The 16,477-nt window shown below is 49.2% G+C and overlaps 1 protein-coding gene across 1 annotated transcript in view; it reads right to left on the bottom strand.

Moving 5' to 3' along the window:
* LOC145349663 (uncharacterized) overlaps positions 1–16,477 on the bottom strand; it is a 50,763-nt gene that overhangs the window by 8,437 nt on the left and 25,849 nt on the right. The window contains exons 10-12 of the mRNA XM_080198187.1: positions 14,164–14,263; positions 8,825–8,928; positions 2,012–2,083 (exon numbers count right to left, since the gene is read on the bottom strand). Of these exons, the coding sequence (XP_080054313.1) occupies positions 2,012–2,083; positions 8,825–8,928; positions 14,164–14,263 (276 nt within the window). The remainder of the gene's footprint in view (positions 1–2,011; positions 2,084–8,824; positions 8,929–14,163; positions 14,264–16,477) is intronic.

Genomic DNA, 16,477 nt, shown 5'->3' on the forward strand with positions numbered 1-16,477 from the left:
CTCCCCGCTCCTACCACCCCACCCCCCACTAGGGGTTGAGGCAGGAGTTCAACCAGAAGCAGGGCCAGACCACCTCAAGCAGTTAGATCAACTGGAACTAAAGCTACCAGCTTTAGATAGGTCTTAAGATAATTCACCCTCTAACCAGTGAAAGGTACAAAATCCAACAGTGCCTGCAGACGGCGGACTGCTACCAAGGAACTTCCGAAAGCTATCAGACCTAGTTGTATCTTTTCTTTGAGCGCGACTAAAATTCTGTTATTACTGTTTTGGTAATGAACGTTCCTTGTATTATCTGAACAGCATTTCAGTTGAACTGTACTTTAATTAATGTGTTACTTGTTTAGTTAAAGCTCTTGGTTATTTCAATAAGATATCTTGTTAATTGTTCATTTAAAGAGATTGTCAGACCTTTACATTCATGATCCTTGAAGAAGGGATTATTCGATTTGTAGGCATTAGCAATTAACATACGAGCTAGGTGAACATAAATTAGGACTTAAAGACACAATAATAATAATAACCAACATATTTAGTAACTAAAATCTTATACTAAAAGGCTTAATATGAAATATGTTTTTACATACAAATAAACTTTAAATTGTATTATTGAAAATAATTGTTAAAAGACTGAAATTTCTGCATTTTGATTAATTGAAAATTTTATCACCTAAGTCTGTGTGTCTATCAGTGTCAAATGGTTCAGCAGAATACAAAACTCTGTAACTTTAATAAAACAGTAACTGGCTTTGGTAAAACAATGAAACTGTACAACTCAATTCAGAATATAATTCACCAAAGATCCTTAGACAGCACCTTCCAAATCCATGACCACCTCCATCTAGAGAGATAAGGGCAGCAGATATATTGGAACACCACCACCTGCAAGTTCCCCTCCAAGCCATCCTGACTTGGGAATATATCACCGTTCCTTCCTGTCACTGGGTCAAAATCCTGGAATTCCCTCCATAGCGACATTGTGGGTCAACCCACAGCACGTGGACTGCAGTGATTCAAGAAGGCAGCTCACCACCACCTTCTCAAGGGCAACTAGGGATGGGCAATAAATGCTGGCCCAGCCAGTGACACCATGTCCCACAAATGAATTTTTAAAAATCTTGTTTCAAGACAATTAATGAAAGTTTGTTTTAGAAACAGCATGTCCAACTTGGGAAGCTTGCCTCATCCAGCAATGAACCAGTTTTGATAAGTTAGTAAAAAGCCGAACAACCTAAAATTGTGATTTTGTATTGCTAGGCAACCAGGAATATGCTTCTGATGGTTGAATGAACAAAATGGCAAATTGTCATGAATAGTTAAATACTAAATGAGATCATGTTAAACTAATTACTGGGCTGGCTTATAGATAACAAAATTGTTTAAATAAGTTTTATTTTGGCATGAATTTGGAGATCTCTGCAGAAAGCTCAGTGGTGCTATTGTCTCATTAAGCCTATCTTGTGTCTGCCCTTTGGCTGAAGTCTTTGTTTGTCTATTGTATGTTTTCTATTTTGCATTTTCAGTTTTAATAAAACTAGTTTTAAAAATCAAATGTTATTATGCTTTAAAGACAGAGTTAAAAAGTACTTTTGCAGGAGTTTACTTACCAAAGTTGCTTTTTAGAACTTTCTAAAGTAATCCAGCCACTGAAATAGAAGTTGGCACTTCAACCTTCCAATCATTAACACCTTCCCAAATAATTGCCACAGGTTTTGACAGGAGGTAACGGGATTAACCTCTGTGTCATAACAATACCGTGGTTGATAGTATGATTAAACTTCTGAGAAAGTCCTACCCTGTTGAATATGGTGGAATTAGGTTTTTTAACTCTATGCAAAGTCACAATTATGGTGGAACACCATCTCTGACCCTGAAAAGCTATTTAAACTTGCAGAAAGTCAGATTTCTCATTCCCTCTTCCCCAATCCCACAAGCATAGTAAATGATGGAAGATCCAGTGATTTCAGGGGTTGCAGCAAAAGACTTCTCTTGCTAGAGAACATGTTTGTACCTTGATCTCTTCCTTTGCTTTCTTCAGCTCCGCAATCATCTCCATGACGGAGCTGTGCTGCATCGCAGCTGCCTGGGAAACAGAGGCAAAGTGTTAGACTCAATTTGCTAAAAATAAATGGAAGAACTTTCCCGTCCCGTCTGCTGTAGAAATCATAGTAAGCGAGACAGAACATTCGGTGGGCCATGTCAAAGTCCAGCTAATCCCATTCGACATTTCCATACATCTTCCAGCACCTCCAGTGGGCAGGGCTGGGATTAAAGTCTGGCAAACTTCTAAATGTGCACTTGGGAATTTATAGTGTCTTGAAATGGATGGAAGGGGGAGAGAGGGTGCCATTGTCAATGGGGTGCAAGTGACATCCACCCCCCCCTAGACTGGCTAACTCTAAGGGTCAGGAACAAGAGGGGGCTGCTGAGAGGAGGAAGGAGGAAGGGGGGGGTGGGGAGCGGAGGAAGGGGGGGGTGGGGAGCGGAGGAAGGGGGGGGCGGGGAGCGGAGGAAGGGGGGGGCGGGGAGCGGAGGAAGGGGGGGGCGGGGAGCGGAGGAAGGGGGGGGCGGGGAGCGGAGGAAGGGGGGGGCGGGGAGCGGAGGAAGGGGGGGGCGGGGAGCGGAGGAAGGGGGGGGCGGGGAGCGGAGGAAGGGGGGGGCGGGGAGCGGAGGAAGGGGGGGGCGGGGAGCGGAGGAAGGGGGGGGCGGGGAGCGGAGGAAGGGGGGGGCGGGGAGCGGAGGAAGGGGGGGGCGGGGAGCGGAGGAAGGGGGGGGCGGGGAGCGGAGGAAGGGGGGGCGGGGAGCGGAGGAAGGGGGGGGCGGGGAGCGGAGGAAGGGGGGGGCGGGGAGCGGAGGAAGGGGGGGGCGGGGAGCGGAGGAAGGGGGGGCGGGGAGCGGAGGAAGGGGGGGCGGGGAGCGGAGGAAGGGGGGGGCGGGGAGCGGAGGAAGGGGGGGGCGGGGAGCGGAGGAAGGGGGGGGCGGGGAGCGGAGGAAGGGGGGGGCGGGGAGCGGAGGAAGGGGGGGGCGGGGAGCGGAGGAAGGGGGGGGCGGGGAGCGGAGGAAGGGGGGGGCGGGGAGCGGAGGAAGGGGGGGCGGGGAGCGGAGGAAGGGGGGGGCGGGGAGCGGAGGAAGGGGGGGGCGGGGAGCGGAGGAAGGGGGGGGCGGGGAGCGGAGGAAGGGGGGGGCGGGGGAGCGGAGGAAGGGGGGGGCGGGGAGCGGAGGAAGGGGGGGCGGGGAGCGGAGGAAGGGGGGGGCGGGGAGCGGAGGAAGGGGGGGCGGGGAGCGGAGGAAGGGGGGGGCGGGGAGCGGAGGAAGGGGGGGCGGGGAGAGGAGGAAGGGGGGGGCGGGGAGAGGAGGAAGGGGGGGGCGGGGAGCGGAGGAAGGGGGGGGCGGGGAGCGGAGGAAGGGGGGGGCGGGAGAGGAGGAAGGGGGGGCGGGGAGAGGAGGAAGGGGGGGCGGGGAGAGGAGGAAGGGGGGGCGGGGAGAGGAGGAAGGGGGGGCGGGGAGAGGAGGAAGGGGGGGCGGGGAGAGGAGGAAGGGGGGGCGGGGAGAGGAGGAAGGGGGGGCGGGGAGAGGAGGAAGGGGGGGCGGGGAGAGGAGGAAGGGGGGGCGGGGAGAGGAGGAAGGGGGGGCGGGGAGAGGAGGAAGGGGGGGCGGGGAGAGGAGGAAGGGGGGGCGGGGAGAGGAGGAAGGGGGGGCGGGGAGAGGAGGAAGGGGGGGGTGGGGAGAGGAGGAAGGGGGGTGGGGAGAGGAGGAAGGGGGGGGCGGGGAGAGGAGGAAGGAGGGTGAGGAGCGGAGGCCTCAGCCTCTCAATCTGCGTAACAGGTTTGAGGTTCTTGCTTCCAGTGTGGACGAGGACGAGGGAGGTGAGGTTGGTGAGCAAACTGCACACGGTACAGTGATGCAGCAGGACATGGGCAAGGAGAAGGTGAAAAGGAACGTAGTAGTGATTGGGGATAGTGGGGTGAAGGGTGTTGACACTGTCCTTTGTCACAATGACAAAGTGCACAGAAGGGTGTGTTGTCTGCCTGGTGCTCGGGTCCGGGATGTCGCAGCTGGGCTGCAGAGGAACCTGGAGTGGGAGGGTGAGAATCCGGTCGTTGTGGTACATGTGGGTGCCAACGACGTAGGCAAAATGCAAACTGAGGATCTGGGGAGGGAGTATGAGAAGCTGGGAATGGAATTAAAAAGTAGAACCGACAAGGTGGTTATCTCTGGGTTACTGCCTGAACCGAGTGCAGACGGGCGTAGGGTTGATAGGATTAAGGAAGTGAATGGGTGGCTCAGGGATTGGTGTGGGAGGAATGGGTTTGAATTTACATAAGAACATAAGAAATAGGAGCAGGAGTAGGCCATCTAGCCCTTCGAGCCTGCCCCGCCATTCAATAAGATCATGGCTGATCTGTCGTGGCTCAGTTCCACTTTCCGGCCCTCTCCCCATAACCCTTAATCCCCTCTCTTATCAAAAACCCATCAACCCGCTTCTTAAAAATATTTAGCGAGGCAGCCTCCACCACTTCAACGGGCAGAGAATTCCAGAGATTCACCACCCTTTGAGTGAAGAAGTTCTTCCTCAACTCCGTTTTAAACCGCCCCCCTTTTATCTTGAGGCTGTGCCCCCTTGTCCTACTGTCTTTTTTGAGCGGGAAGAGTCTCTCCACCTCTATCCTATCCATCCCATTCATCATCTTATACGTCTCAATGAGATCGCCCCTCATTCTTCTAAACTCTAACAAGTACAAGCCCAGTTTATTCAGCCTCTCCTCATAGCTCAACCCCCTCAACTCCGGTATCAGCCTAGTAAACCTCCTCTGCACTCCCTCCAAGGCCAAAATATCTTTGCGCAGGTGCGGCACCCAAAACTGCACACAGTACTCCAGCTGCGGCCTCACCAATGCCCTATACAGCTGCAGCAAGACCTCCCTACTTTTATATTCAATCCCCCTCGCTATGAAGGCCAGCATCCCATTCGCCTTCCTGACCACCTGCTGCACCTGCAAGCTGGGTTTTTGCTTATGGGACATTGGCATCAGTATTGGGGTAGGTGGGACCTGTTCGGGCGGGATGGGTTGGGTCTGAATCGTGCTGGGACCAGAGTGCTGGCGAATAGAGCAAAGAGGACTGTAGACAGGGCTTTGGACTAATTAGGGGGGGGGAGGGTGCGAGGGTAGGTGACATTACGGGGTCGAAAGTTAAGGAGAGGGTACAGGTAAGGGAAGAGGCCGAGGATGTCCCAATAATAGGAGTAGGGGGCGTGAGTATGGTTGGTGGCATTCCGGCAAATAGGGTCCAGGTGAAGGCTGGGATGAAAGCGCTTTATCTGAATGCACGAAGCATTCGGAATAAAGTGGATGAGCTGGTGGCGCAGATCGACACAAATGGATATGATCTGGTGGCCATTACAGAGACGTGGCTGCAAGGTGACAGGGACTGGGAGCTGAATGTCCAGGGATATCAAGTGTTTAGGAAGGATAGGCAGGAGGAAAGAGGGGGTGGCGTAGCTCTGCTGATTAAGGATAGCATCAGGGTGGTAGCAAGTGATGATACTGGAGCCTAGGAGCAGAAAGTGGAATTGTTGTGGGTAGAGATTAGGAACAGCAAAGGGAGGAAGACGCTGGTGGGTGTCGTCTATAAGCCCCCGTATAATGATCTGGAGGTGGGGCAGGCTGTTAACGCGCAAATAAGTGCGGCGTGCAGGAATGGGACAGCAGTAATTATGGGGGATTTCGATCTGCATATAGATTGGTCGACCCATGTTGGACGTGGTGGGCTCGAGGAGGAGTTCTTGGAATGCTGCCGGAATAGTTTCCTTGAACAGTGTGTGTTGGAGCCGATGAGGGAGCGAGCTATCTTGGATCTGGTGCTATGTAATGAGACGGGTAGAATTAGGGACCTTGCGGTGAAGGATCCTCTTGGGGAGAGTGATCATTGTATGGAGGAGTTTCTGGTGCAGATGGAGGAGGAGAAAGTGGGTTCCTGGACGCGTGTCCTTTGTTTGAATAGAGGGGAGTATGGTAGGATGAGAGAAGAATTGGCAAATGTTGACTGGGGGAGCGTGTTGGAAGGTAGGTCTGCTGAGGAGCAGTGGAGGATCTTTAAGGAGATCTTTCTTGGTGCTCAGCAGAAATTTATTCCGATGGTCAAAAAGGACAGTAGGAGGAGAGGTAATAAGCCGTGGATAACGAAGGAGGTGAAGGAAAGTGTTAAATTAAAAGCGGAGGCGTTTAGAGTAGCTAAGAGTAGTGGGCGAGAAGAGGATTGGGAGAGGTTTAAATGTCAACAAAGATTGACAAAGAAGTTGATAAAGAAGGGTAGGAGAAACTATGAAGCTGGGCTAGCGCTTAATATAAAAAAGGATAGCAAGAGTTTTTATAAATATATAAAAAGGAAGAGGCTGGCTAGGGTGAACGTTGGACCCTTAGAGGATAAGAAGGGGGACTTAGTGGTAGGGGATGGGGATATGGCTGGGGTCTTAAATAACTTTTTTGTTTCGGTCTTCATGGAGGAGGACGTGAATAATTTGCCAGGTGTTAGAGATGGAAAGGTGGTAGGACTGGAGGGTCTCAATGACATTATTGTTACTAGAGAGGCGGTGCTCGACAGACTGGAGGGACTGATTGTGGACAAGTCCCCAGGACCAGATGGAATGCATCCGAGGGTTCTGAAAGAAATGGCGGAGGTGATAGTGGATGCCTTGGTGGTTATTTTCCAAACGTCGCTGGATTCCGGGGAAGTGCCGGAAGATTGGAAAACGGCTAATGTTACGCCGTTGTTTAAGAAGGGTGCCAGGCAAAAGGCAGGGAATTATAGGCCGGTTAGTTTAACGTCTGTTGTAGGTAAAATGTTAGAATCCGTCATCAAGGAGGAAATAACGAGGCATCTTGAGGGGAATTGCTTGATAGAGCAGACGCAGCACGGTTTCGTTAAGGGGAAGTCGTGTCTGACAGATTTACTGGAGTTCTATGAGGATGTGTCTAGGGCGGTGGATAGAGGAGAGCCGGTGGATGTGGTCTTTCTTGATTTTCAGAAGGCGTTTGACAAGGTACCTCACAAGAGGTTATTGCAGAAGGTCAGGGGGCATGGAGTTGGGGGTAGGGTGTTAGCGTGGATAGAGGATTGGTTGTCAAATAGGAGGCAGAGAGTGGGGGTCAATGGGTGCTATTCGGATTGGCAGTTGGTGACTAGTGGAGTGCCCCAGGGGTCGGTGCTGGGGCCTCAGCTATTTACCATTTATATAGATGATCTGGAGGAGGGAACCGAGTGTATGGTGTCGAAATTTGCTGATGACACCAAGATTGATGGAACGGCAAATTGTGCGGAGGGTGTGGAGAGTCTACAGAAGGATCTAGATAGGCTGGGCGAATGGGCCAGGAAATGGCAAATGGAATTTAATGTTGGCAAGTGCGAGGTGGTCCACTTTGGTAGGAATAATGGTAGGAAGGATTATTACTTACGTGGCGAAAAACTGCAGCAGGCGACGGTGCAGAGGGACCTCGGGGTCCTTGTGCATGAGTCGCAAAAACCCAGCTTGCAGGTGCAGCAGGTGGTCAGGAAGGCGAATGGGATGCTGGCCTTCATAGCGAGGGGGATTGAATATAAAAGTAGGGAGGTCTTGCTGCGTCTGTATAGGGCATTGGTGAGGCTGCAGCTGGAGTACTGTGTGCAGTTTTGGGCGCCGTACTTACACAAGGATATTTTGGCCTTGGAGGGAGTGCAGAGGAGGTTTACTAGGCTGATACCGGAGTTGAGGGGGTTGAGCTATGAGGAGAGGCTGAATAAACTAGGCTTGTACTTGCTAGAGTTTAGAAGAATGAGGGGAGATCTCATTGAGACATATAAGATGATGAATGGGATGGATAGGATAGAGGTGGAGAGACTCTTCCCGCTCAGAAAGGACAGTAGGACTAGGGGGCACAGCCTCAAGATAAAGGGGGAGCGGTTTAGAACGGAGTTGAGGAAGAACTTCTTCACTCAAAGGGTGGTGAATCTCTGGAATTCTCTGCCCGTTGAAGTGGTGGAGGCTGCCTCGCTAAATATTTTTAAGACGCGGGTTGATGGGTTTTTGATGAGAGGGGATTAAGGGCTATGGGGAGAGGGCGGGAATGTGGAACTGAGCCACAACAGATCAGCCATGATCTTATTGAATGGCGGGGCAGGCTCGAAGGGCTGGATGGCCTACTCCTGCTCCTATTTCTTATGTTCTTATGAAAGCTGGTTAGCAGAGAGGAAGCAAAGAGTTGGTAGAAATGAGTCTTTTACTGATTGACAGTCAGTGACTAGTGGGGTTTCGCAGGGATCTGTGCTAGGAAACCAACTATTCATATTATATAGTAATGATCTGGAAGAGAGAACTAAATGTATTCCCTCCAAATTTACAGATGATACAAAGCTGGTGGAAGGGTGAGCTGTGAGGAGGATACAGAGATGTTTTAGTGTGATTTGGACAGGCTGAGTATGTAGGCACGTGCATGGTAAATGCAATATAATGTGGATAAATGTGAGGTTATCCACTTTGGTAGCAATAATAGGAAGACATTTATTGGGATACAGTGAAAAGTATTGTTTCTTGCACTATACAGACAAAGCATACCATTCAGAGAGCACATAGGGGAGAAGGAAAGGAGAGGGTGCAGAATGTAGTGTTACAGTCATAGCTAGGGTGTAGAGAAAGATCAACTTAACGCGAGGTAGGTCCATTCAAAAGTCTGACAGCAGCAGGGAAGAAGCTGTTCTTGAGTCAGTTGGTACGTGACGTCAGACTTTTGTATGTTTTCCCGACGGAAGAAGGTGGAAGAGAGAATGTCCGGGGTGTGATTCTACCCACCTCCATCTCTTTGCTGTGTTTATCGAGAATCAAAGCGATCTGTTCTTCATAATCGTCTACTATTGATTGTTTCTCTTCGTCACATGTACGTTGCATCGAGTTCTCTGTTGGGCAGAAGAAATCATCACTCAGACTCTGTAATCCTGAATATTACAGTGCCTAACAACAACACTGTGTCCAATGGAGACTTTCCCCCCTTTTGTGCTTTGAGATGCTGGTCTTGTCAACCAGGATCCTGTGGCTCAGAAGATAGTGAGTCTAGGGCAACATATCTTTTAATGATTACTTTCCTTTGCAAGTGTGTAGGTGATTTGTTTTAAGTGAAGGGTCCATTTAAAGATTTTTCTTAGAATCATAGAATCCTTACATTGCAGAAGGAGGCCATTTGGCCCATTGAGTCTGCACCCACCCAGGCCCCTATCCCCATAACCCCATGCATTTACCCTGGCTAATCCCCCTGACACTAAGGGGCAACATAGCATGGCCAATCAACCTAACCCGCACACCTTTTGGACAGTGGGAGGAAACTGGAGCACCCGGAGGAAACCCATGTGAACATGGGGAGAACGTGCAGACTCCACACAGTGACCTGAGGCTGGAATCGAACCTGGATCCCTGCCGCTGCGAGGCAGCAGTGCTGACCACTGCGCCACCTTTTCTCTTTCCAGCCAATTCTCGCCAATCCCCGAGTCGAAGATTATTATGTTTGAGGTATGATATTCAGATTAATAATTGGCCACAAGGTTAGTGGTAGTAAGTGAACTGGACCAGTTTTATTAACAGCTCTTTATCCAGGTACAGTCAGCACAAGACTGGTCAGGCCAGCTCCAATCAGGGTGGAGAGTGAGTCCCTTATAGGGCCATTCCCCAACGTATATAATTGGTGTTAATAAATTGTCCCTAAATTAGGCGTCCCTCAATCTGGTTATAACTCTATAAACTTGCACACCTTTATTGTGGAGTCCAATAGACGTAGACAAAGGTAGAAGAGGGTTGGTATGAGGCACTCACTGAATGTTAAAATGGCGGCGCGGGCTTGTAGGGCCGAAGGGCCTATTTCCTGTGCTGTGTTGTTCTTTGTTATTGGTACATATAAATAGGATGAAATGCATCCAGACTAGAAAAGAACTAAGAACAAAATCAGCCCGGGAAACAGGCCCTTCGGCCCAATGAGCCCGCGCCGCCATCTCAACACCACCAGTCCCCCTGTCTACCCACGACCCCTGTCTAATGTTTTATGGCCATCCAGATGGAGGGAATCTGATTTAGGGACAATTTATTCCTGCCAATCAGCCTAACAGCACATCTTTGGGGTGTGGGAGGAAACCGGAGCACCCGGAGGAAACCCACGCAAGCACGGGGAGAATGCGCAAACTCCCACAGACACCGGCCCAAATCCATGTGTCTGCACAGCAATCAGCGATAGTCACTGAGCTGTCGTCTTGCCCAGTATCTTGTCCAGTTTAGGCACACACTAACAACATGAAGCACTAGGCCAATCTCGAACAACCAAGAGCAGCCCCAGTATGACCCATCGCGTGTATGCCCCTCGTTGGACACGAGGTGGATCGACTTAAAACCTGTGAATGAAAAGAAAACATTATTATTGTACCATACCCATTTACCTTACCAGGGACGCCCCAATGCTAATGACCCTTATTTAAAGCAATCTCCTATATCCACCCATCTTCATCCCAGTCATGTGCCTGTCTAAGTTACTCTTAAAGGACTCTAGCGTGTTTGCCTCCACCACCTTGCTTGGCAAAGCATTCCATACCCCCACTACCCTCTGTGTGAAAAACCTCCCTCTAATATCTGTGTTGTACCTCTCCCCCCCTCACCTTAAGTCCATGGCCCCTTGTCCTACGTGTCTCTATCATAGGAAATAGCTTACCTCTGTTTACTCTATCTATACCCTTCATAATCTTATATACCTCTATTAGATCCCCCCTCAGTCGGCGTCTTTCAAAGGAAAAGAGCCCCAATTTCTTCAATCTTTCCTCATACCCCAGTCCTTCCATACCAGGCAACATCCTGGTAAACCTCCTCTGCACTCTCTCCAGAGTCTCCACGTCCTTCCGGTAGTAAGGCGACCAGAACTGGATGCAGTACTCCAAATGCGGCCTAACCAACGTTCTGTACAACTGCAACATTAGACTCCAGCTCTTATATTCTATACCCCTTCCTATAAAGGCTAACATACCATAGGCTTTCTTCACCACACTCTCCACTTGCACTGCCACCTTCAAAGACTTGTGCACTTGCACCCCCAGGTCTCGCTGCGATTCTATACTCCTTACGGGCTTACCCTTTATCATATAACTTCCCCCTACATTATTCTGGCCAAAATGCATCACCTCACATTTATCCGGATTAAACTCCATTTGCCATGTATCTGCCCAATTAACCAGCCTATCAATATCCCGCTGTATTGCCAGACACTGCTCCTCACTGCCCGCCAATCCAGCCATCTTACTGTCATCTGCAAATTTGCTGATCACACCACCTAGTCATTTATATACACTACAAAGAGAAGAGGTCCCAGTACTGAGCCCTGCGGTACACCACTAGTGACAGACCTCCAGCTAGAAAAGGACCCCTCCACTACTACTCTCTGACTCCTCTTTGCAAGCCAGTTCTCTACCCATCTAGATACCTGACCACATATCCCATGAGCTTTAATCTTCTGTACCAACCTACCATGAGGGACTTTGTCAAACGCCTTACTGAAATCCATATAGACGACATCAACGGCTCGTCCTTCGTCAAGCGTTTTTGTCACCTTGAGTTCTCAGGTGACTGAGGAGTCCAATGAATGACCTACAGTCTCTGTCATAGGTGATAGTTTGAGGAACTGATGGATAGGGTGCCCAGGTCCTGTGTATTCCTTTCACTGTTGCCGCTTGGCAGTTTTTTTGTGCAGTCAATTGGTGCGGTAAGTTAAAGGGGCTAACTCAGGCAGGGATAGCTTGGGGACATTTGGGTCACTTACACATACCGAGCTTACAGGGAGCATTGGTCCAACATCTTATGCAGAATTGAGCATATAATTGAGACGAGTGCATTGCTGAAGAATACTGAGGCCTACTTTGCACGTTCAGGTAGACAATCCCAATACCATTTAAAAGAGAGCAGGCCAGTCCTCCTGGTGTCCAGGCCAACATTCATCCCTTAACCAACACCACTCGGAAAACACTAACTGCTTATCAATTTCACATGGTGGCACAGTGCCTCACAGCTCCAGGGACCAGGGTTCAATTCCTGGCTTGGGTCACTGTCTGTGTGGAGACTGCACATTCTCCCCATGTCTGCGTGGGTTTCCTCCAGGTGCTCCGGTTTCCTCCCACACTCCAAAAGACATGCTGGTTAGGTGCATTGGTCGTGTTAAATTCTCCCTTAGTGTACGCAAACAGGCGCTGGAGTGTGGCAACCAGGGGATTTTCACAGTAACTTCATTGCAGTGTTAATGTAAACTGACTTGTGACACTAATAAATAAACAACTCATTTGCTGTTTGTGAGAATTTGCATGTATCAAATTTTTACAGTGACTATGGCTGAAAAATAATAGTTGTGGAGCATCTTGTGAAGTCCTGAAGGTATGTAAGATAACTCTTGGTACGCTACCTTACAGTTTATTCCTTCCCCCCCACCCCCTCGCTGTGTTTTGCGTCTTGTATTCCCTGCACTGTCACACATAGGCTTTTGCAAAGTCAAAATGAATCTTCCTGCAGTGTTTTGTGAAGAATGGAAGAGTCTCTGCCCCACCTTCAGCAATGTGAACTTTGGGGACAGAGTGAAACCTCGTTCCACAAAATGCTGCAGATGCTGGGAATCTGAAATAAAGGTGGAAAATGCTGGAAAGACACAACAGGCCAGGGCCTGTCTGCGGAGAAAGAAAGGGAGTTAACAGGGAGCGTCACCCACCGCAGAAATCATCGTGGGCGGGAGGGGAAAGTCGACAAAGTGGTTAGCACTGCTGCCTCACAGCGCCGGGGATCCGGGTTCGATTCCCGACCTCAGCTGACTGTCTGTCTGGAGTTTGTACATTCTCCCTGTGTCTGTGTGTGTTTCCTCCAGGTGCTCCAGTTTCCTCCCACACTCCAAAGATAAAGTTTATTTATTAATGTCACAAGTAGGCTTGCGTTAACACTGCAATGAAGTTGCTGTGAAAATCCCCTAGTTGTCACACTCCAGCGCCTGTTCAGGTACACTGAGGGAGAATTTAACACGGCCAATGCACCTTAACCACCACGTCTCCCAGACTGTGGGAGGAAACCGGAGCACCCGGAGGAAGGCCATGCAAACACAGACAGTGTCCATGCAGAAACCACGCAGACACAGACACTGAGCCAAGACTTTGCACAGACACTGAGCCAAGCCGGGAATTGAACATGGGTCTCTGGCGCTGTGAGGCAGCAGTGCTAACCACTCCGTTCAGGTTAGGTGAACAGGTCATGGCAAATTGTCCCTTAGTTTCAGGGGAACTAGCAAATACAGGGGTAGGGCCTGGGTGGAATTGTGGCTGATGCAGACTCAGTGGGTCAAATACCCTCCTTCTGGGCTGTAGGGATTCTACGATCCTAGGAAAAGGACTTTGGGAGGAAATTTCCAGTCTGGGAGCTGAAATCCTTCCCATGCTTCAGGTAGTGACCTTTCATTAAAATGTTCAAAACACTACAACTTTTATGGGGGTAAAATGGGGAGGAGATTGGAGAAAGATCAGAGGGGAAGGTCTGTGATAGGAGGAAGACTGGAAGACATTAAATGACAAATGAATTGGTGGGACGTAGGCAGAGGGAGTAAGATTGGGAAAAGTAAAAAAAAAATGCAAAATGAATTGGAGGAGCTGCGAATAGTACAATCATGAACTCTACTCCCTCCATTGACTGTATCAATTAATTCCTATAGTGCAGAAGGAGGCCATTTAGCCCATCGAGCCTGCACCAACCACAATCCCAGCCAGGCCCTAACACCAAAACCCGATGCATTTACCCTAGCTAGTCCTCCTGACACGAAGGTGATTTTAGCACGGCCGATCCACCTGACCCACACGTCTTTGGACTGAGGGAGGAAGCCCATGCAGACATGGGGAGAATGTGCAAACTCCACACAGACAGTGACCTGAGGCCAGAATCGAACCCAGGTCCCTGGCGCTGTAAGGTAGCAGTTTTAACCACTGTACCATCATGCCACTCTTGTACTTCCAGAATCTACCGCATTTATATAAATTTCTCTTATCTGCTCAATGTAAGCATGATAGGAACAATCCATACTTCTCTACTGCCCACTCTGTAATCAGGTCTCAACAATTCTCTCCCCTCCCCCCCCCCCGACTTACTCTGTAAAGCCAGCTCCCTCCTCATTTCATTTTCATAATTGTCTCCAAGTTCCTTTTCTTTCTGTGCCCATTTAGCATTCATTTCATCAATGAAGGATTCCTGAGTTTAAAAAAAGAAAACACCTCAGTTACTTTGCACTGTTTCCTCGGAAGGAACTCTTCAAATGCAGGCAACAAAACATTCCCCCAACTTATCAAAGAAAGGGTTTAAATAAAGAAACTTCATTATTCCAAACTTGGGGCGTCACCCTGAGCCAATCCCACAATTCCCAACAGGTTCTTATTAATAGTGAGTCAGCTGACCATCACATCACTCTGTCATTGGTTCCATGGTTTACAGGGTCAGCTGACTCTTGCAGCTTGTTACTATTGGTCACATTACACCCAATACAAAGTTGTCACCAGTTACATTCTAACACACACTAATACTGTAATGGAGAAATCTGCAGGTCACCACACGTGAAGTGGTTCCAAATATGGTTTGTTTAATTCCCATTTGTGAAATGAAGGATTGAGGGTCAGTGAACAAGTGGAACAGGCTCAAAAAGCTGATTGGCCGTTCCATAAAGCTCACAATAAGATTTAGACATCTCAAATATCACTCATTTGGTGGAATTATCCCACTACGGGAATCACAGTGGGCAGGGACGGACCGTGCAAAGATCCGTAGACTTTGGGTGGGATTTTCCGGCCTGGGGGTGAGCGTAGCTGGAAAGTCCCCCCCATTATTTTCACGTGCAACATCATGAAATAACGTGAGGTAATGCATTTTGGAAGGTCTAATACAGATAGGAAATATATAGTAAATGGCAGAATCCTTAAGAGTATTCATAGGCAGAGTACTCATCTGTACAGGTCACTGAAAGTGGCAATGCAGGTGGGGAAGGTAGTCAAGAAGGCATATGGCATGCTTGCCTTCATTGGCCACGGCACTGAGTTTAAAAATTGGCAAGTCATGTTGCAGCTTTATAGAACCCTTGTGAGGCCGCACTTGGAATCTTGTGTTCAATTCTAGTCGCCACACTACCAGAAAGATGTGGAGGCTTTGGAGATGGTACAGAAAAGATTTGCCGGGATGTTGCCTGGTATGGAGGGCATTAGCTATGAGGAGAGGTTGGAGAAACTTGATTTCTTCTCACTGGAGCGATGGAGGTTGAGAGGTGACCTGATAGAAGTCTACAAGATTGTGAGAGGCATGGACAGAGTGGATAGTCAGAAGCTTTTTCCCAGGGTGAAGAGTCAATTACTAGGGGGCATAGGTTTAAGGTGCAAGGAGCAAGTTTTACAGGAGATGTACGAGGCAGACTTTTGTTTTTACACAGAGAGCACTGGGTGCCTGGAACTCGCTGCCAGGGGAGGCAGTGGAAGTGGAAACGGGAGTGACTTTTAAAGGGGATTCTTGACAAATACATGAATAGGATATGAATAGAGGGAAATGGTCCCTGGAAGAGTCAGGGGATTTTAGTTTAAATGGGCAGAATGGTCGGTGCGGGCTTGGAGGGCCGAAGGGCCTGTTCCTGTAATTATCTTTGTTCTTTGAAGAGGACATGTGGTTGTGCAGGATAACAGATACTTGGTGAATTTGCAATGTTATATTACTCCTCATGCAAGGGCTCATCGCTGAGTGTTTTACCTCAAAGAGTTCAAAAGAGTGGGGGGGCAAGCAAGTGGGGAAAACGTTTGAAAATAAAGAACAGATCAGCAAGTGAGAGGCTCATGAAGGGAAAGGTACGTAACAGCAGAGAGGCAGCAGAGAACTGAATGGAGAGGGCAGGACAGCGGTGGTGAAACGAAGGGCCTTCAGGGTGAACTGAAGTGAAACACAATGAGAATCTTGGTGCTGGAGGAGGCTCAGAAAGCAAGCAGGGACTTAAAAACGAAGCTCATACTTAAATCAACTCCCTAGGGCTTGAGTAGTAACTGAGCTAAGAGAGGGGGAGTCTGCACTAGAATTCCAGCCCACGATACAGACACAGCCTCTCTCTTCTCAAACGATAATGGGCATTGTTTTTTTGGGAGCTGTTGAGGAAGGTACTGAATAAAAGCAACATCAAAACACACAGGGCCTTGCAGACGGCCTGATCTCTGTAACTAGGCAACCAATGAGTAGACAGTCAGCAACCCACTCTTGATACGACTACCAGCAAACCACCCCCACCACCCCCGTCCCCTTACAAGTATCAATAGCAAAGTCTGAGATTAAGGGGAAGTGATGGCCTAATGGTATTATTGTTAGACCATTAATCCAGAAACATAGCTATTATTCTGAGGAGCCAGGTTTGAACCCACCACGGCAAATGGTGGAATTTGAATT

Source organism: Carcharhinus amblyrhynchos, chromosome 11 (genome assembly GCF_965287045.1).
Source record: "Carcharhinus amblyrhynchos chromosome 11, sCarAmb.v2.hapA, whole genome shotgun sequence".
Taxonomy (NCBI): Eukaryota; Metazoa; Chordata; class Chondrichthyes; order Carcharhiniformes; family Carcharhinidae; genus Carcharhinus; species Carcharhinus amblyrhynchos.